Genomic DNA, 21,698 nt, shown 5'->3' on the forward strand with positions numbered 1-21,698 from the left:
AAAATTAAATGATTTTAGCTAACACAATAGTTTGAAATAGGCTTTTGAGTTCTTTGGAGAATTTGTTGTGCTTAGTTGGTATAATCTTGAACCATGTGAGGAAGGAGGAGAACATAGAACATTTAAACATCATTCTCATCCCTGTGTCTTAATCTAAGGCAGTTTAAAAGTTACAAGAAGGGCAGAATGTTGTTTGAATATTTTCACTACCTCGGGCAAATACGTTGGGTGTTCAGCCAGCAGCAGTTTGTTGTTGTACAGCTTATACAAATGCTGGTTGTGTGTGTGTGTGTGTGTGTGCGCGTGTATGGTGTGTGTGTGTGTATGTGTGTGTGTGTGTGTGTATATATATATATGTAATTTTATTTATTTTTTGAGACAGGGTCTCACTGTGTCACCCAGGCTGGAGTGCAGTGGCGTGATCGTGGCTCACTGCAGCCTTGACCTCCTGGGCTCAAGTAATCTTCCCACCTCAGCCTCCCAAGTACCTGGAACCACAGCACATGCCACCACGCCCTGCTAATTTTTGTATTTTTTGTAGAAATGGGATTTTTCCATGTTGCCCAGGCTGGTCTCAAATTCCTGGGCTCAAGCCATCCTCCCACCTTGTTACCCCAAAGTGCTGGGATTACAGAAGTGAGCCACTGTGCCTGACCTATATTTTTAATATAAACAAATTTATAGAAGACATTTGATGGATAAAAATCTCTGCTCCTTCATTGGGTATACTTTTGTGTAGCTGTAATAAGAAATAAAAAAGAATGCTTTAGACTTCCTCATTATTCTTTTTTTTTTTTTTTTTTTTGAGACAGAGTCTTGCTCTGTCGCCCAGGCTGGAGTACAGTGGCGCAATCTCGGCTCACTGCAACCTCCACCTCTTGGGTTCAGGCGATTCTCCTGCCTCAGCCTCCTGAGTAGCTGGGACTACAGGCGCCTGCCACCATGCCTGGGTATTTTCTGTATTTTTTAGTAGAGACAGGGTTTCACCATGTTTTTCAGGCTGGTCTCGAACTCCTGACCTCAGGCAATCCACCTTTCTCGGCTTCCCAAAGTGCTGGGATTACAGGCATGAGCCACCACATCTGGCCTAAAATCCTCACTGTTCTTGCTGAGCTATAATGGAGAGAGTCCTAGAAAATGCCAGGAGCATCATGGTATAAAACATGATATAATCCTTATTAACGTCATGATATTCTGAATGTTAGGACTGATCAACATAGGAGAACATACAATAAAATAAGAAAATTTGCTGGTGATGCATATCATTATCAGAATATGTTTCTAATCTGCCTTCTCTCTCACTTTGCTCCTGTTAGTTATAACAGAGATTCGGATCAGTTAACCAAGTGGTTGGAATCTTCCCAGCATACTCTGAATTACTGGAAAGAACAGTCCCTCAATGTGTCTCAGGACTTGGATACAATCAGAAGCAACATCGACAATTTTTTTGTAAGTTGTAATAGCATATGTTCAGTTAATTACTGGTCAGAAATAAATATCAAGGAAAAAGCATCAGGGTTGATGTGATAGTCTTCGTATTTATTTGTGGATAAGGGGTAAGACTTGGGCGAATGGCAGCTGTGTTCTTCAAACCTAGAACTGTTTATACTGTTCATTCATTTATAATAAAATGTATTTTTAATTGACCCCATAAAATATATCTGAATTTAAAACTTGTGCCAGGTGCAGTGGCTCACGCCTGTAATCCCAGCACTTTGGAAGGCTGAGGCAGTGGGTCAGCTGAGATCGGGATTTCCATACCAGCCTGACAAACATGGAGAAACCCTGTCTCTACTAAAAATACAGAATTAGCCGAGCATGGTGGTGCATGCCTGTAATCCCAGCTCCTCGGGAGGCTGAGGCAGGAGAATCACTTGAACCCCGGTGGGTGGAGGTTGCAATGAGCTGAGACGGCGCCATTGCACTCCAGCCTGGGCATCAAGAGTGAAACTCAGTCTCAAAGAACTTGAACTGACATAGGTCATGTTTTACAAATACAAAAAATACAAGACCCAAAAACAACTTTATAAGGTTATTAACTTATAAATGTTAACATTAATAAATGCGTAGTTTTAAATTATTGTAAACAAAATTGATATTTCTACTAAAAAGCTTTTGTTCCATTGTTTTGAGATTTTTTTGGAAAAAAATTCAAAAATATCCCCCAAATTTTGGGGGAAATAAAAATGTATTACTCTTGTAATATAATTACAAAATGATTATTGGTCAATGCATTTATGAAACGTAGTCTTTTCTGTTAGACTTTTCCTGTTTCCATTTTTCATACTTCGTAGCTATGATTACTCATTTTGCTATTAAAATGTAAATTTTTTAAACATACTTGAAAGAATTTCTACATAGGAAAGATTTAAACGTTTAAATTACAAACTTGTTGCAAGTAATTCATTTAATATGCACTTTGTGTTGGGTTCCGTAGTTTATTGTAAAACTTACCCCGTTTAAATAATGACTTATTTTTAAAAATGTTAACCTACTGGGTGATAAGCTTCTTCAGGGGTATGCATTCCATCTCTTTTGTTCCCCATCGTGTATGTAATGCCCAACAGCAGGAAAAAGGGGTGTGTGTGTGTGTGTATACACATTCATATATTTACTATGTTTATTTGTTGACTCTAGCCAGTTATTCTGACTCTTACTTTCTGCTATATTTAAATTTTAAGTTTCTAAATTTTAAAACTCTCCTTTAGGAGTTTTCAAAAGAAGTTGATGAAAAATCCTCCTTGAAGACTGCCGTTATCAGTATCGGGAACCAGCTTCTTCACCTGAAAGAAACTGATACAGCTACACTGAGAGCTTCTTTAGCACAGTTTGAACAAAAATGGACAATGCTCATAACTCAACTTCCAGATATTCAAGAAAAACTTCACCAGGTAAGTCTTTAGAGCCTCAGCATTTGAATTAGCATTCACTTGTTAGCTCACAACTCTTTTAAAATTATTTCTCTAACTCAATAATTTTCATTGACACTACCTATTTTTCTCTGGCACCACTGAATATAAGTCTTAATTACTGGACCCTCCTCCAATGGGATTTTTCTTAAGAGAGAAATCAGGCTTAATTACTTTATTTCTCAGTTTATCTTTGCCACTGTGTTAGTTTATGTGAAGGTCATTGTCATTGTTTTGGGGTCGCTTATTCTAAGTTTGAATGCTGGGTTTGTTTTTTTGAGTAACCTGCATAATTATATAGCAAGACCTTTTATCAAACCAGATATCATCTTTAGTGATGCTCTGATTCATTTTGTTAACTGCAGGCAATTAAATGGAAATCATTTTGTTCTTACAGCTTCAAATGGAGAAACTGCCGTCTCGTAAAGCAATCACAGAAATGATTAGCTGGATGAACAATGTGGAGCATCAAACTTCAGATGAAGACTCCATGCATTCACCAAGTTCTGCATCTCAAGTTAAACATCTTCTTCAGAAGCACAAGGTAATTATGCAAAAGGAGCAGAAGTCTTTTCATTGAAACAAGAAGGCTAATCAGTTAGAGGGGTAATGCTGGACAAAGGGACACATAGGATATAATTTCAAAAAACTAATTCTAGGGGTAGGAAACTGGGGTGGTGGATGATTCTGGAGAGATGTTAGTAGACTTGCTTTTATTCCACTTAAATTCCTTTTGCCAGCCCCCATCACCACAGGACAATCCAAGCAAGCTTTTAACAGACTGTGGTCTCACCTTTTTATCCCCACCCCACCACCCCCAATAACCACAGACTCTGCCTGACAGAGTGATTTTGATTCCTTAACTGTTCTTGGTGCTCTCCCTAATCATCCTGTGTACATGCTGCACCCTCTACCTGGAATGCCAGGGCCCACGTTTAACTGTATACGTCCGCTTAGTCATCTTCCATAGTCAGCTCGAGTTGTCCTTGTTTGGAAATCCACCCCTGACTCTCCCAGCCAGACTAGGTGACTTTCCTGGATTAGATGTCTCCATGATGCTATTAGTAGCTCCTATCATGCATTATTATAATTATTGGTTTATTTGCCTGTCTCCCCACCTTGACTGAGCTTCTCGAGACCAGGGGCCATCCTTCACCTTGCTAAAATATAGCACACCTATCCCAATACCTGCCTTCCTCTAACAGGTGTTAATGAAATGTTCTTTGAGTAAGAGAATGAGTAAGAAAATATTGAGATCCTTCTACAAATAGATATAAATGTGGCCTTCTCTGTGATATTTAATTTCAAGTAGATTTAATTAACATTTCATGAGCCACACGCAAACATGTATTGTGTGCTCAGCACTATGCTGGCCACTGGGAATACAAAGATGAGTGACAAGTGTGGTCATTGCTTTAAGACCATGCAGGCTGATGGAACTAGCTTCTGGTAGGCAGAAGATGAATGGCTTAATCACCAAGCAAGATATTAGCAGAGAATTTTGTTTTTATGTACCATCACATCCTAACTTCAGTGTGTAGTAAAATCTTCGAAAAGTCTACACGTGTATATTCTCACAGGCTCTAGCAACCTAGCACATACCACATGACTGTCACCCCCAGGTGTCTCCAAAAGAGGTGCTAGAACTTGCAGAGATAAAATCAGTAAGTGACAGGTTTGGCAGAAATGTTGTTGGCCCTGGGTGGGTTTAGGATTGCTGTACTACTTAAAGCCACCCAAACTTTCTAAAGCCACCTGAGAGGCCTTAACTATCCCTGAAGGAACAGGGAAGCTGCCTAAATGACAGAGTTCCTTAAGGTGTCCTGGGTTTTCTGAGAGAGACTTTACTTCCTATTTCCCATCTGGTTGTTTCCGTGAGCCCTCAGGATGGCCCAGAATTCCAGCACAGCTCACAGGCAGCTTCCCCCAGGAAGCTTTGTCATATCCTGGGTCGTGGTTTGGGTTCAGATGATAGCAACTGCCATACATAGTGCCCCTTTGACTTTTCAGCCTATTTGAAAGCAGTGCATCTCTGTGTAATTCCCCAAAAGAATCCCTACTCCAATAAAGCCAACTCCTGGTGTAGGTTGGGGAGGGTAGAACAGAACTCCTGACAGGTGCCCCTTGATTAATGGACGGGAGCTTGGCGCCCCCTCGAGTACATAAAGGGAAATCCGTTTGATCTGACCAACATTCATGATTGCTTTGGTGTTTAACTTTGCTTATTTTAGGAGTTTAGAATGGAAATGGACTATAAACAGTGGATAGTTGACTTTGTTAACCAGTCATTACTTCAGCTAAGCACCTGTGATGTAGAAAGCAAGCGCTATGAAAGAACGGAGTTTGCAGAGCACCTGGGGGAGATGAACCGCCAGTGGCACCGTGTACATGGAATGCTGAATAGAAAGGTGTGTTCCTGCGTCACAGCTGGATGTGTGGTTTGACCTTTGTGAAACACACTCTCTGAAAAATCAAAAAAGACGTTCAATTAGTTGACTGATTATTAAGCCTAATAATCATCTCAACTATAGCCCTTTTATAAATCCTATGTTTTAGCATTCTCCATTGGTACCTATAAGAGAATATGAAAATAGTTCTTTTTTTTTTTTTTTTTTCTTTTTTATTGATCATTCTTGGGTGTTTCTCGCAGAGGGGGATTTGGCAGGGTCACAGGACAATAGTGGAGGGAAGGTCAGCAGATAAACAAGTGAACAAAGTTCTCTGGTTTTCCTAGGCAGAGGACCCTGCGGCCTTCCGCAGTGTTTGTGTCCCTGGGTACTTGAGATTAGGGAGTGGTGATGACTCTTAACGAACATGCTGCCTTCAAGCACCTGTTTAACAAAGCACATCTTGCACCGCCCTTTATCCATTCAACCCTGGGTGGATACAGCACATGTTTCAGAGAGCACAGGGTTGGGGGTAAGGTCACAGATCAACAGGATCCCAAGGCAGAAGAATTTTTCTTAGTACAGAACAAAATGAAAAGTCTCCCATGTCTACCTCTTTCTACACAGACACGGCAACCATCCGATTTCTCAATCTTTTCCCCACCTTTCCCCCCTTTCTATTCCACAAAACCGCCATTGTCTTCATGGCCCGTTCTCAATGAGCTGTTGAGTACACCTCCCAGATGGGGTGGTGGCCGGGCAGAGGAGCTCCTCACTTCCCAGTAGGGGCGGCCGGGCAGAAGCGCCCCTCACCTCCCGGATGGGGCGGCTGGCCAGGCGGGGGGCTGACCCCCCCCACCTCCCTCCCGGACGGGGCGGCTGGCCGGGCGGGGGGCTGACCCCACACCTCCCTCCCGGACAGGGCGGCTGGCCAGGCAGAGGGGCTCCTCACTTCCCAGTAGGGGCGGCTGGGCAGAGGCGCCCCTCACTTCCCCGACGGGGCGGCTGGCCCGGCGGAGGGCTGACCCCCCCCCACCTCCCTCCCAGACGGGGCGGCTGGCCGGGCAGAGGGGCTCCTCACTTCCCAGTAGGGGCGGCCGGGCAGAGGTGCCCCTCACCTCCCGGACAGGGCGGCTGGCCGGGCGGGGGGCTGACCCCCCCACCTCCCTCCCGGACGGGGCGGCTGGCCGGGCGGGGGGCTGACCCCCCCACCTCCCTCCCGGACGGGGCGGCTGGCCGGGCGGGGGGCTGACCCCCCCACCTCCCTCCCGGACGGGGCGGCTGGCCGGGCGGGGGGCTGACCCCCCCACCTCCCTCCCGGACGGGGCGGCTGGCCGGGCGGGGGGCTGACCCCCCCACCTCCCTCCCGGACGGGGCGGCTGGCCGGGCGGGGGGCTGACCCCCCCACCTCCCTCCCGGACGGGGCGGCTGGCCGGGCGGGGGGCTGACCCCCCCACCTCCCTCCCGGACGGGGCGGCTGGCCGGGCGGGGGGCTGACCCCCCCACCTCCCTCCTGGACAGAGCGGCTGGCCGGGCAGAGGGGCTCCTCACTTCCCAGTAGGGGCGGCCGGGCAGAGGCGCCCCTCACCTCCCGGACGGGGCAGCTGGCCAGGCGGGGGGCTAACCCCCCCACCTCCCTCCCGGACGGGGCGGCTGGCCGGGCGGGGGGCTGACCCCCCCACCTCCCTCCCGGACAGAGCGGCTGGCCGGGCAGAGGGGCTCCTCACTTCCCAGTAGGGGCGGCCGGGCAGAGGCGCCCCCCACCTCCTGGACAGGGCGGCTGGCCGGGCGGGGGGCTGACCCCCCCACCTCCCTCCCGGACGGGGCGGCTGGCCGGGCAGAGGGGCTCCTCACTTCCCAGTAGGGGCGGCCAGGCAGAGGCACCCCTCGCCTCCCGGACGGGGCAGCTGGCCAGGCGGTGGGCTGACCCCCCCACCTCCCTCCCGGACGAGGCGGCTGGCCGGGCAGAGGGGCTCCTCACTTCCCGGTAGGGGCGGCCGGGCAGAGGCGCCCCTCACCTCCCGGACGGGGCGGCTGGCCGGGAGGGGGGCTGACCCCCCCACCTCCCTCCCGGACGAGGAGGGAGGACACTCCTCACTTCTCAGACGGGGTGGCTGCCGGGTGGAGGGGCTCCTCACTTCTCAGACGGGGCGGTTGCCAGGCAGAGGGTCTCCTCACTTCTCAGACAGGGCGGCCGGGCAGAGACGCTCCTCACATCCCGGACGGGGCGGCAGGGCAGAGGTGCTCCCCACATCTCAGACGATGGGCGGCCGGGCAGAGACGCTCCTCACTTCCCAGATGTGATGGCGGCCGGGAAGAGGCGCTCCTCACTTCCTAGATGGGATGGCGGCCGGGCAGAGGCGCTCCTCACTTTCCAGACTGGGCAGCCAGGCAGAGGGGCTCCTCACATCCCAGACGATGGGTGGTCAGGCGGAGACGCTCCTCACTTCCCAGACGGGGTGGCTGCCAGGCAGAGGCTGCAATCTCGGCACTTAGGGAGGCCAAGGCAGGCGGCTGGGAGGTGGTTGTAGTGAGCCGAGATCACGCCACTGCACTCCAGCCTGGGCGCCATTGAGCACTGAGTTAACGAGACTCCGTCTGCAATCCCGGCACCTCGGGAGGCCGAGGCTGGCGGATCACTCGCGGTTAGGAGCTGGAGACCAGCCCAGCCGACACATCGAAACCCCGTCTCCAACAAAAAAATACGAAAACCAGTCAGGCGTGGCGGCGCGCGCCTGCAATCGCAGGCACTCGGCAGGCTGAGGCAGGAGAATCGGGCAGGGAGGTTGCAGTGAGCTGAGATGGCAGCAGTACCGTCCAGCTTCGGCTCGGCATCAGAGGGAGACCGTGGAAAGAGGGGAGAGGGGAGAGGGGAGAGGGGGGAGGGGGGAGGGGAGAGGGGAGAGGGGAGAGGGAGCTCTATCTACCACACAGTCTTGGGTGCCGAAACTGTTTTTTGTGTCATTAACATGAACTGCTTTCCATCATTCGAGTAGGCCTTATCCTCGGGTTTCTTGCAAGAGGGCTTCAGCAGTTCTCATAAAATCTCTAGAGTCTCTTCATGCTTCACTGGCCACAACTGGATCCCATTTTGTAACTATATTTCCGGGATTGAGAGTGATCACTCACGCTAACGTCTGCCCTGTTCCTGTATGGTGAGGCCGCACCACAAGCCACCACCGCCGCCGCCTTCTGCGCCGAAAATAGTTCTTATATTTGAGATTTCTTAGTGGGAAATTGAGCTAGGCAAGTGAAGATGAGGAATTTTATTTAGGAACATGTCAAGTATTATGTCAGGCTCCTAAATGATCAGAGATTTTACATTTTCTGTGAAAGCAGATGTTCAAAAGGGGCAAAGCTATTTCAGCTTTGAAAAGGTTATAAAAGGAAAGAAAAATGCACTTGGCTTTTTGGTAGATTTTTCACTCCATGACTTTTGAAAAGATTCGGAAAACTTATTCCTGAAAAAATACTTTACATATAATCATGATGATAATTGGTGTGTTTACTGTGTAGAGAATGCATACAAATGGATTTACACAATTAAGATACAAGTACATGAATGGACAAAGGACATGAACAATTCACAAAAGAGGAAATTATAGTTAGCAAATAAACATGGAAAGATATCATTAGCAGATACTCAAAATAAACAGTGTAACATAATGCACTTAATTAAATTAGAAAAAAAATTAATCAGATAAGGACAAAAACCCAAAGCTGTCACGTTCATACATTGCTGATAATGGCTTAAGTACTCTCTTGGAGAGCATTTGGAAAATGTAAAGAACCGTAATAATAATCTTATCACTTAACCAAGCAAGTCACCTCTTACACATTTAAGTAGATAGTCCTTCAAAAAAGTAAATGATGTGCACAGTGTTCAATTCAGCATCGTTTACAGCTGTGAAAATGTACCATGCCTTAATTCTTACTCTAGGGGAATAGTTCATTGAATTATACTGTATTAATTTGATGAAACCTTGGGGCAGCTTTTTTTTTTTTTTTTTTTTTTTGGAGACAGAGTCTTGCCCTGTTGCCCAGGCTGGAGTGCAGTGGCGCGATCTCAGCTCACTGCAACTTCCACCTCCCAGATTCATGCAATTCTCCTGCCTCAGCCTCCCAAATAGCTGATATTACACATGCCTGCCGCCACGCCTAGCTAATTTTTGTATTTTTAGTAGAGTCAGGGTTTCACCATGTTGGTCAGGATGGTCTCGAACTCCTGACCTCCAGTGATACGCCCACCTCCACCTCCCAAAATGCTGGGATTACAGGCATGAGCCACCATGCCTGGCCGGGCAGCCTTTTAAAATTATGTCATGACAGGCCGGGCGCGGTGGCTTATGCCTGTAATCCCAGCACTTTGGGAGGCCGAGGTGGGCAGATCACAAGGTCACGTGTTTCTTGACCTACTAAAAATACAGAAATTAGCTGGGCATGGCGGCACGTGCCTATAATCCCTGCTACTAGGGAGGCTGAGGCAGGAGGATTGCTTGAACCCGGGAGGTGGAGGTTGCAGTGAGCCGAGATTGCACCATTGCACTCCAGCCTGGGTGACAGAGCGAGACTCCGTCTCAAAAAAAAAAAAAAAAAATTATGTCATGACACAGTAGTTATAATGTATGTAAAAAAGAATATAAAAATAAGTGTATATTATGATTATGACCTAATAAAAAATTTATTATGAATGAGAATCACAGACATTAAAGACAATGATTATTTTATTGAATTGATAAATTATTTTTTATTGATATTGGTAGAAATTTTTAAGCAACTCTAATGCAGACAGTCTGAGGAAAGAAATTTTTCTTATACTTTACATATATTAATAGATGACACAATGAAAAAATATCGAATGTTGGGAACATTTTATTTTGTATACATCTGAAACTCCACAGCAGCTACCTTTCTCAGCAGATTAGCTTTCACCTTAAATATGATATTTTTTTTCTAAGAGGAGCTTTAACTCTGTTTTCTGATTTTTGAATCTTTATTCAAAAGTTATCAGAGCATCTTATTACATGAAATATTAGAAATTTGAAAAGAAGCAAAATTGTTTTTTAAAAAATAACGTCATGGCATTTACCTTTTAAAACGTACATTTTAACATTTTTTGTAACCTTTACATTCACTTAGATACAACATTTAGAACAACTTCTAGAAAGTATCACTGAGAGTGAAAATAAAATACAGATTTTGAACAACTGGATGGAAGCACAAGAAGAGAGACTGAAAACTTTACAAAAACCTGAAAGTGTGATCTCAGTGCAGAAGCTGCTCCTGGACTGTCAGGTGAGGAGGGGAACAGCATCCCACCCAACCCGCGAGCTGGGGTGATTCGGTCACCTCTCTTGCCCCGAGGATAAGTTGCTGTAGTTTATGGAGACTGTCTTCCAGCTCCCCTCTATTTACTTATTTTCTTATGTCAATTAGATAATGACCCATGGGTTTTACAAAATTGCAAAGTGCTGTTTTTTATGATAAACAGAAGAATGTACTTTCACCGTTACAGTATTGCTGCTCTTAAGAGGTTTGAGTAGTACTCTTGGGGAAAAATGTTCAAAGGGAATTTTCATTTAAATGCTTTCCAATTTTCCATTTGTTTAATCATTTTGCCTAATGTTCACAAGATTACTCTAAAGCTTTCATTATTTTTAGCATTTCATTCTGTTTTTTCAGAGGAAAATGATTTTCTTCTACCTATTGTGTATTATGTTTTAAAAAGTTCACTTGTCCCTTGGAACCTCTGCTGAATCACATCTGGGCTTGAGGGTGTTGTCCGTGGTTCAGCTATGCTTTGCCACATCACTCAGTCTTTGCACATTGATCCTGCTTTAGCACTGCCCTTGTGGCTGCTGCCCATTCAGAGGACCTCTGCCATCGCCATCATGGCAGGCGGCACACGCTGTGCTGTTTCTGCACTTTCTGCGTGACGGCCTTACAATAGTCACTGTCAGGACTGGAAAGTCTGGCCGGACCCCATTTCTACTGAGGAGGTCACGGGATAGCACTGGACATAAATGTGAGCAGCAGCACCACCTTAAGCGGCCCTTTTCACATGCTCGTATCCTGTTCCCACCTCCCAGTGAGCCATCGCCACTTTAGCCTTCTGACAGCCACCTTGGAGTCATGTGCTTCCTTGCTGGAAGCCTACATTCCGCAGCCTGGTGCTGGCCTGTCCCCTAGTAGGTGGTTCTTTCCAGAGCCCAGGAGGTGTTTTCATGCGTGTCGCTACATACAGTTTCTCATTAGGTGCTCTTGACTTACTCCTTACTGTCTGGCCAGTCTGTCTCGGTCAGGCCGGCTTCCTTCAGACCACCCTCAGTGCAGGCCTGTCTCATGCAGCTGCTTCCAGCCCACTTGCCAGCCTCCCCCCTCATTTCCTTCTGATTCATTCTCCACATTGCTGCAGAGGGATATTTCTGAAATGCAAAGGGTCACAACACTCTCCATTGGAAAATCCTCCAGTGGCTCCAGATGGACCACAGAATGAAGTTCACATGTTTTAGAATGACATTCTGGTCCCTCACCTACAAAGAGTTGCAAATAGACCTAAGTCAAGTGAGTCTTACACAGTTGTTTCTCTTTTTGATAGATAATGGTAGCCACAGAACAAGGTCGAAATGGATTAAGTTTAGCTATTCTTCCCACAACCTCACTACCAAGCTGTAAATAAAATAAATTCCAGACACAATGCCACCATCTATAGAAACATAGATTAGCAAGCAAGCACTAAGAATAGTTTATATAACTAAGTTCAGCAAAGCCTCTCTGTCCTCTTTAGCACACCAACCACCGCTTTGCATGAAAGGCAGACATAGTAATATTCCAGAAGCAAGAGTCCATTATTTCTATGGCCAACATTAGGCAACCAGAATCCTTGGAGTTTAAACTGGATACAAAAACCACATAAGGACTTACCTTAGGGATTATTGCACTAGGTGAAGGCAACAGGCTATGCCCAGTTCTTATAGCCATTCAAGTAGGGGTGGAAATTATATCTACAGTAGTTTAGCCAATCCATGGATCTTGAGTACATGAAATTTACTAGTGAGAACCCATTTCTAATACTCATTATGTTATTTAATAAGCCATTAAGGCCGGGCGCAGTGGCTCATGTCTATAATCCCAGCACTTTGGGAGGCCAAGGTGGGAGAATTGCTTGAGTCCAGGAGCTCGAGACCAGCCTGAGCAAGATGGTGAGACCCCGTCTCTACAAAAAATTATTTAAAAATTAGCCGGGCATGGTGGTGCATGCCTGTAGTCCCAGCTACTCAAGAGGCTAAGGGAAGAATATCCTTTGAGCCCAGGAATTCAAGGTGACAGTAAACTATGATCATGCCACTGCAGTTCAGCCTGGGTGACAAAGACCCCATCTCTAATAACAATAATAATCCATTAATTTTACCAATAGAAAACCATTTCTCACATTTGCTCTGCTCATTAGAAAAATGACTAGTGTTGACTGAGACAAGGGGCTTTAAAAGAAATTTACAGACATGCCTGGCCGGCATCATCCCTCGTCAGTCCCCATTTGCCTCTGTGCCATTACATTTGCAGCTCATTGCAGAATTATTTCTACTTCCCTCCCCTCGCCCCCACCATCCACACACAGGTTCTCCTCTATGTTTGTCAGAACTCAATCAAAGCACCCTGACCCCCTCCCTCACCACATGCCCACTGACTGTGCCTTCCTACCTACTCCCACATTTCCATTAGCTCATTTCTTCCTATTTTAATTTTTTATGCTGCTGCTTGGATGCCTCTTTGTAAAAGGCCATAAACAAGGCCGAGATGGAAGCAAATAAATAAAACAGGCTTCCCTAGCACCCCATGTAGCATCATGTGTCAGAGACTGTACTGGGCTCATCTGTCCACGGGTCTGTCCTCTACCAGATTGTGGGATTCTCAAGGCAGGCTGGCACATCAGCATGCCTGTTATACCTGTCACTGCCTGTGAAATTCATAGGTGCTTAATAGTTGTCTGAGTATATCTATTAGTAGACCTAAAAGGCTGCTTTTCTATAAATGTTAATTTCTCTCTTTTTTTTTTTTTTTCACTATTCTTTGCATACAAGAACTAAAATGAGGCCAGGTGCAGTTGCTCACACCTGTAATCCCAGAAATTTGGGAGGCTAAGGCAGAAGGATCACTTGAGGCCAGGAGTTCAAAACCAGCCAGGGCAACATAAGACCCAGTGTCTACCAAAAAAAAAAAAAGTTATCTGGGCATAGTGTTGCACACCTGTAATCCTAGCTACTCGGGAGCTGAGGCAGGAGGATCACTTGAGCCCAGGAGTTCAAGGTTCAAGCAGTAAGCCATGATCATGCCACTGCACTCCATCCTGGGTAAGACCCCATCTCTAAAAAAACAAAACAGAAAGAACAGAAAAAAAGAAAAGAAAATGATGAAAATGATTGATGTATACTTTAATGACTTATCCCAGGGCAGAATGTTTCAGTTCAGGTAAGCTTGCTAAAGTGGCTTTACTCTAGAAAACTTAAGGACTGGAGTTGATGAAGCAAGAAGACATTAGGATTGAAATATTCTGAAGGGCTTCTAAAAGCCATTGATGACTGGAAAAAGGCCACGTTTGACATATTATAATTATCAAGGATAATTGTGTAGTTGACTAGAGTGGGGAGGTTTGAGATGAGATTGTTAATCCCTCAAGTTTGATGCCTCTATACTATAAGCAAGCACAGCTTCTTAAAGAAGTATGTTCATGACAAAGTCAGAGGAATTTAGATATTTTAAAAATATTTAACGCTGGTTCTCACAGAATAGAAAAATAGGACTTGCAAATTCTAGTGAATCTCCATAATTAGCAAAAGATTATTTTTAATTCCACCCTGATTTATGTGTAGCAAATTGGAATTTAAAGTAAGACAAATTAATTTGCCAGTGAAGTGGGAGTTGGGAAACTTGAAGGGTACTGTTAGGCCTCAGTGAAGCTAGGTCAGATTTCAGGACTACTGGGCTAAATCCTTATTATTCTGCAGAGCAAAAGAAACGAGCAACCCCACCGTGTGTGGGTGTTCATGTGCTGCTCTTGTCATGGCTTTTTTTTTTTTCTTTTTTTTTTTTTTTTTTGATACAGGATCTCACTCTGTCACCCAGGCTGGAGTGCAGTGGTGCAATCATAACTCACTTCAGCCTTGAGCTTCTAGGCTTAAGAGATCCTCCCACTCTGGGCGCGGTGGCTCAAAATTAGCTGGGCATGGTGGCACATGCCTGTAGCCTCAGCTACTTGGGAGACTGAGGCAGGAAAATGACTTGAATCCCGGAGGCGGAGTTTTCAGTGAGCCGAGATCATGCCCACTCCAGCATGGGTGACAGAGCAAGATTCTCTCTCCAAAAAAAAAAAAAAAGGATCCTCCCGCCTCAGCCTCTCAAGGAGCTGGGACTATAGGCGCGTGCCACCACACCCAGCTAACTTTTGTATTTTTTTTGTAAAGACAGAGTTTTGTCATGTTTCCCAGGCTGGTGTCAAACTCCTGGGCTCAAGTGATCCGCCTGCCTTGGCCTCCCAAAGTGCTGGGATTACAGGCTGAGCCACTGTGCCCGGCATGGCTGTTGTTTATGCTGCCATTTTTGAAGGGTGTGTGTGTGTGTTGTTACTTCCTTTTGTCTGCTTTGTAGTCATTTCTTACCAGTTTTCTTTACATTATAGGGGAATTATGACAGCTTATTAGTAAATAAGTGTTTTTAGAAATCTAGTTAGTCAAGGCTTTAGGAGAGACTGTTTTATAAATTCAAAGAAGGAAAGTGATTTAATATTAAAGTGTTTTCATTTATAACTTTGCAGATGAAAAAAGTTAAACCTATGATAAAAGAAACATGCTAATAAATAAGGCTGTCAGGGTGTGAGGGAGCGAGTTAGGGTGGCAGAGATGGACAGAGGTAGCAGCTGACTAAATCTCATTGGCAAAGGCTATTTCAGAGAAGCCGTTTTGTTTCCTGGGTGCCTTTGTAACCAGTCCAGAAGAATAATATTTCATAAATTCACCCACATGTTAGTATGGGTGGATTGTTACGACAGTGAGAGGTTTTCTGTTAATACGCTATATATTCATGTGGCTCTAAATTCTAAAAGCATAGAGGGTCATACAGTGGAAGATTCCTCCAGCTCCATTCTCTCATCACCCGTTCTTACTCCCAAACCTAGCTATCAGTTTCTTATGGAACAGATTTTTTTCCCTTTTTCTACTTTCCAGTCCAGAAGAACCCTGACATTCATTGGTTTAGAGTTTGTGATTTCCACCTTCCAAGAGTGACCTGAGGGCTCCTCACATGCGGTAGTCTGGCAGTTTTGCGGGACTGGATTTCAGTGCTCCTCTGTGAGGCTAGCACAAGGGAGCTTGTCCCTCACCAGGGTACAAGCCACCTGCTCAGCTACCCCATGCCCACGAAGCACTCATGTTTCTCTTTCCTTATGGACCATGCAGTGATTCTTACAAAGGATTTAAAAAAAAAAAAAAAAAAAAAGCTAGGATCCTTAGGCAAAGCAATTTTCAAAAAAAAAAAAAAAAAAAAAAAGCTGGGATCCTTAGGCAAAGCAATTTTCAAAAAAAAAAAAAAAAGCTGGGATCCTTATTCAAAGCAATTTTCAAGAGAGAAATAGAACATGAGCTAAGGGTCGTTAACTTGACGCCATGCATTCAGAACACATGCATCTGGATGGAAATGTAATGCTAAAGAAAGTATGCAGAAGCGCGTCCCAAATTTGTGAATTGGGAGACTTGAGGGGAATTCAAAATGAATCCCTCTGAATGCCAAAGATCTCTTGTGTTTTCCAGTTTTTTTGTAATGAGCATGTAATGCTTTAATAATTTTTAAAAAGTTTAAACTTTTTCCAAGTTGGATTTCAACTGCAATCCTGAGAAGGACAAATAAGCAGCTCTGACCGTCCTTCCTCTGAGTAGAGTGGCACCATTGCTGCTGGCCTCATTCATCTCTGTTTTCAGACTGCTGGCTCCATGGTGTCCTTTGTAGTAGAGGGATCCTGTAGGTTTTTAAAAATGTGTCTATAAAGAGTAGACCAGGTCAGGTGCCTCTTATGAGTGAATTAATAAACTAAGAGGTAGAAAATGATTAAAGTTATTACTGAACTACCAACAGTTATATCGTCTGTCATTTATATGATGCTATATGGTTTAAAGGCACCTTCTTGCTTGTGATTTTGAGTTCTTAGCTTGGCACACATGCTGTGGGTATCATCACTTTTTCCAAATGAGAAAATGGAGACTCAAAGGTTCGATGACTTATGCCTGGTCAAACAGCCAGTGCAGGGCAGACGTGGAATGGGGACCAGATCTCAGACCAGCATCCTTTCTGCTCTGCCATGATGGTTCAGACGTGTTGCCTAGATTCTCCTAAAATACAGAGTTGTGTCATATTTAATTGAACTAAGAGTATTATGATTTAAATGTCTTTGATGTAATGCTATTTAATTATATAATCTAATGACATTTTTACTTGAAAAGAGTGAACTCCTGTCTCTGACACCTTATTAATTGTTTTGTAATATTGTGCATTGAAAACCTTTTCCTCTTACTCTTCCAGGATATAGAAAATCAACTTGCAATTAAATCCAGAGCACTGGATGAGTTGAAACAAAGTTATCTGACTTTGGAGAGTGGGGCAGTGCCATTGTTAGAAGATACAGCATCCCGAATTGATGAGTTATTTCAAAAGAGAAGCAGTGTTCTCACTCAGGTACTAGAATTCATTTGAAATGTGCTATTTCTCTTCACATATTCTTTTATCTTATTTGTCGTTGTAGTTGTTTTCGTCCTTTACTCATGGAGACTCTCTATACCAAACACTGAAAAGTTGCTGAGAAAAATTGAAGTAAATTAGAAGCATTTCAAGTCCCATTTTATGCACTGAATAATTAGAGGCAAAGCCAACAATTCCAACATCATTGACAGGCTGCAAATCCACTTGGTTATCTTTGTTTTGTCTAATGTACTCACTCAGACATAAATATCTCCATACCCCAAACCCAACAGAGTATCTGGCATTGTTTCCTGGCAAGATATACAGAAACAGTGATGAAGCAGTGTCTCCATGTACAGGGAGATGCCTCAGAGAGGAAGTGATCCTGTATCATGTAGCCTCTATGAGCTAGGAGCATAGTCAGCTCCAGGAAGACTCTAAAGTTTGGAAGAAACACTACATGGTGTTGAAGAGAGAGTATAAAGGAAGAAAGGGTGCAAGACATCTAATAATCTTACAAAAGGCATGTCAATGTCAGCATTTTATCCCTTCCAGGAGGAGAGCACCAAAAGAGAGCAAGCTCAGGCATCTCTAGACATTGCAACTTTGACATTTTCCCACAACAGAGGAAGAGAACTAAAAATACTAACCAATTATACCAATCAATTGGTATAATCTATTAATGGTATAATCTATACCATCAATTATAGATGTGTCCATGTTTCCTAGAGAACCTTCATTGTGGGTTGTCACCTACTAAAATCTACTTTCAACCATTTGTACCAAGAGGGAATAGGGAATAACCTGCATGAAATCCATAGGCAACACTCAGCCTCATTCCTCAGTCCTCATTCCCCCAGGAATGTAGCAGAAAAATAGAGATGAGCTTATTCAGTCGTTTGTTAAGCATACATTGTGTGAGGTACTGTGCTCACTGCCAGGGTTACAAAGATAAACAAGAAAATAATGAATCCTACCCTCAAAGAGCTCATAGGCTAGTGGAAGAAACATGTGAACAGATAATTACAATATAATAAAAATATAAAGAGAAAATTAAATGAAATAATGCATGTGAAAACATGCAGATAGTACTGTCATAAGGATAGACATATATATACTTGGAATGGAATTGAGAGTCCAGAAGTAAGCCCTCACATTTGTAGTCAATTGATTTTCAACAAGGATCCTCAGACAATTTAATGAGGGAAAACACTTTCTTGAAAAATGGTGCTGGGACAACCATGTATCCACATGTAAAATAATGAAGTTAGACCTCTGCATTCATACAATATACAAAAATTAAAATAGATCAAAGACATAAATGCAGGCCAGACATGGTGGCTCATGCCTGTAATCCCAACACTTTGGGAGACTGAGGTGCGAGATCATTTGAGGCAAGGAGTTGCTTGCTGGGCAACATAGCAAGACCCCCATTTGTATTAAAAAAAAAAAAAGACACAAGTATTAGAGCTAAAAGTATAAAACTTAGAAGAAAACACAGGTGTAAATCTTCATGACTTCATGGATTAGGCAGGGGTTTCCTAGAATGACACCCAAATCGTAAGCCATCAAAGAAAAAAATAGATACATTGGACTTCATCAAAACTAAACACCTTGATGTTTTAAAGCACAGCATCAAAAAAGTAAAGGCAAACCACAAATTGTTAAAAAAGTATTTATAAATCATATATTTGATAAGGGACTTACACCTAGAATATATGAAGATTTATCACAACTTGATAATAAAAGGAAAAATGACCAAATGAAAAAATGGATACAAGCCAGGCTCAGTGGCTCACGCCTGTAATCCCAGCACTTTGCGAGGCCAAGGTGGGCAGATCGCTTGAATTCAGCAGTTTAAGACCAGCCTGGCCAACATGGCAAAACCCTATCTCTACCAAAAATAGAAAAAATTAGCTGGGTGTGGTGGTGCGTGCCTGTAGTCCCAGCTACTTAGGAGGCTGAGGCACGAGGATCACCTGAGCCTGGGAGGTGGAAGGAGCAGTAAGGCAAGACTATGCCACTGCACTTCAGCCTGGGCAACACAGTGAGACCCTGTCTCAAAAAAAAAAAAAAAAGACAAATGATCTGAATAGACATTTCTGTAAAGAAGATAATACAAATGGCCAAAAAGTGCATTGAAAAGATATTCCATGTCATTAACCATCAAGGAAATGAAAATCAACACCACAAAGAAATACCACTTCCCACCCACTAGGATAGCTGTAACAAAAAGACAGACAGTAACAAGTGTTAATGTGGATGTGGAGACGTAACCCTCACAAACTGCTGGCCGGGTTCCATGGAGTTGGAAAAGAGTCTGGCAGTTCCTCAAATGGTTAAACATAAAGTTACCATGCAACTTAGCAGTTCTACTCCTCCATAGATAGCCCAAGAGAAATGAAAACATGTCCATACCAAAAACTTATACGTGAATATTCATAGCATGATTCATGATAGCCAGAAAGTGTAAACAACCCAACTGTCCATCTGCTAATGAATGTATAAAGAAAACGTGGTCTATCCATACAAAAGGAATGAAGTAGTACTGATACATATGTACTACAACACTGATGATCTTGGAAACATTATGGTGAGTGAAAGACGCCAGTCACAAAAGGTCACGTATTGTTTGATTCTGTTTACGTGGAATAACCAGAATGGACAATTCTATAAAGACAGAAGGTAGATCAGTGGCTAGGGAGAACGAGGAGTGACTGCTAATAGGTATGCAGTTTCTTTTCAGAGTCATGAAAATGTTCTAAAATTGATTGTGGAGATTACACATTTTAAATAGATGAATCGTATGGTACATGAATTATATCTCAATAAAGTAAAAAAAAAAAAAAAAAAAACGCAGAAGGCGTGAGGCACAGATCATCCATCTATAAGCTGTCAAGAGTCAATGTAGGCCTGGCCCAGTGGCTCAAACCTGTAATCTCAGCACTTTGGGTGGCTGAGGTAGGAGGATCGCTTGAGGCCAGGAGTTCAAGAAGAGCCTGTGCAACAGAGTGAAATCCCATCTCCACAAAAAGTAAATAAAGTTAGCCGAGTGTGATGGCACGCACCTGTAATCCCAGCTATTCGGGAGGCCGAGATGGGAGGATTACTTGAGCCCAGGGGTAAACAGGAGTCAATACAGCCTAGTGTTTAAGAGCAAGGGCTTTGCAGTTTCTGCTTAAATAAGGATCCTGGCGGCACCATTTTTGATCCATAGATCCATATCTTCGGTCAGGTTACTTAACCTCTCTAAGCCTTGATTTTCTGGTCTATAAAATGGGGATGATAACACCTAGTCATTTATTTCTATCTTAATACTGATGCCTATACAGTGCTCAATAAATGCTGCCCTGCTGATGACCCCAGTTTGAACATTTTGAAAATACTCCGCCCGCTTGTTTTTAGTATAGTGAATTTTACTTGATGATTTTCTCATCCTTTCCCTCAAACCTCATGTAGTGTGTCTTTTCCATGAAGCTTTATTATAAGGCCAGAAGGCCTTTAAGGTGCTAGAAGTTCCACCACCTTTATCTGTGGAAGCTGCAAAGGCCTTGTGCAACATGAGCCATGGCAGTTCTTGTGTTGACATGTATATGTGGGCTCTGGGATGTTGCGGTACTTTGTGCCAGAATTATCCCTGCCACCCAGATAGATCTGAGATCGTTTCTAGCAAAAATGTACATCGATGAGGAATTCCTTCCTTGCCTTTCTTCTTTATTTTCTTTTTTCTTTCCTTTTTTTTTTTTTTTTTTTGGAGACAGAGTTTTGCTCTTGTTGCCCAGGCTGGAGGGGCAGTGGCATGATCTCAGCTCACTGCAACTTCCACCTTCCAGGTTCAAAAGATTCTCCTGCCTCAGCCTCCCGAGTAGCTGGGATTACAGGCGTGTGCCACCACTCCTGGCTAATTTTTGTATTATTAGTAGAGACAGGGTTTCACCATGTTGGCCAGGCTGATCTTGAACTCCCGACCTTAGGTGATCCACCCACCTTGGCCTCCCAAAGTGCTGGGATTACAGGTGTGAGCCACCACACCTGGCCTTCTTCTTTATTTTCTTAACTAAATAACTTGGTTTCTTTTTCTGAGCCATCCTGCCCTTGTAAAGACATTCGGCCCACATAGTTGCCAACATGAGACTCACATTTTAGCGTCCCACTTTGGTTTTTTTATCCAGCCCTATTTGGGGCAGAGATTGAGGAGCCTCCCTGTCACTGTGGATGTGCCAGTATTCCTTGTAGTTATTAAACAGAAAACAGGATCTGAGTGCAGAGCTGTGTGATTGTACCCAAAACTCACATCACACTACCCATAAAGATGGCCTGTGGAGCCACTATAGTGATCACATTCCATTTCAACCCAGATCCTTTTTAAAAATTGAGATATAATTCACATACCATAAAATTCACCTTCTAAGGTATTCAGTGATGTTTAGTATATTCACAGAGATACGCAGCCATCACCACTATCTCATTACAGAACATTTTCATTACCTCAAAAAGAAACCTCCATACCCATTGGCAGTCACCCCCACTTTTCCCCTTCTCCAGTCCCTGGCAGCCACTAGTCTACCTTCTTATGGATTTACCTATTCTGGACATTTTATATAAATAGAATCATATGCTATATAGCCTTTTGGGTCTGGCTTCCTTCACTAAGCATAATGTTTTCAAGATCATCGGT

At 44.0% G+C, this 21,698-nt stretch overlaps 1 protein-coding gene across 31 annotated transcripts in view; it reads left to right on the forward strand.

Annotated features, from left to right (window-relative positions):
* SYNE2 (spectrin repeat containing nuclear envelope protein 2) overlaps positions 1-21,698 on the forward strand; it is a 370,575-nt gene that overhangs the window by 281,506 nt on the left and 67,371 nt on the right. For all 31 annotated transcript variants that reach the window (XM_016926198.4, XM_009427921.5, XM_016926202.4 and 28 more), the window contains 6 exons: positions 1,317-1,449; positions 2,709-2,891; positions 3,307-3,453; positions 5,141-5,317; positions 10,436-10,591; positions 16,865-17,017. In XM_016926198.4, coding sequence (XP_016781687.4) covers positions 1,317-1,449; positions 2,709-2,891; positions 3,307-3,453; positions 5,141-5,317; positions 10,436-10,591; positions 16,865-17,017 — 949 coding nt within the window. The remainder of the gene's footprint in view (positions 1-1,316; positions 1,450-2,708; positions 2,892-3,306; positions 3,454-5,140; positions 5,318-10,435; positions 10,592-16,864; positions 17,018-21,698) is intronic.

The sequence above is a fragment of the Pan troglodytes genome, chromosome 15 (genome assembly GCF_028858775.2).
Source record: "Pan troglodytes isolate AG18354 chromosome 15, NHGRI_mPanTro3-v2.0_pri, whole genome shotgun sequence".
Taxonomy (NCBI): Eukaryota; Metazoa; Chordata; class Mammalia; order Primates; family Hominidae; genus Pan; species Pan troglodytes.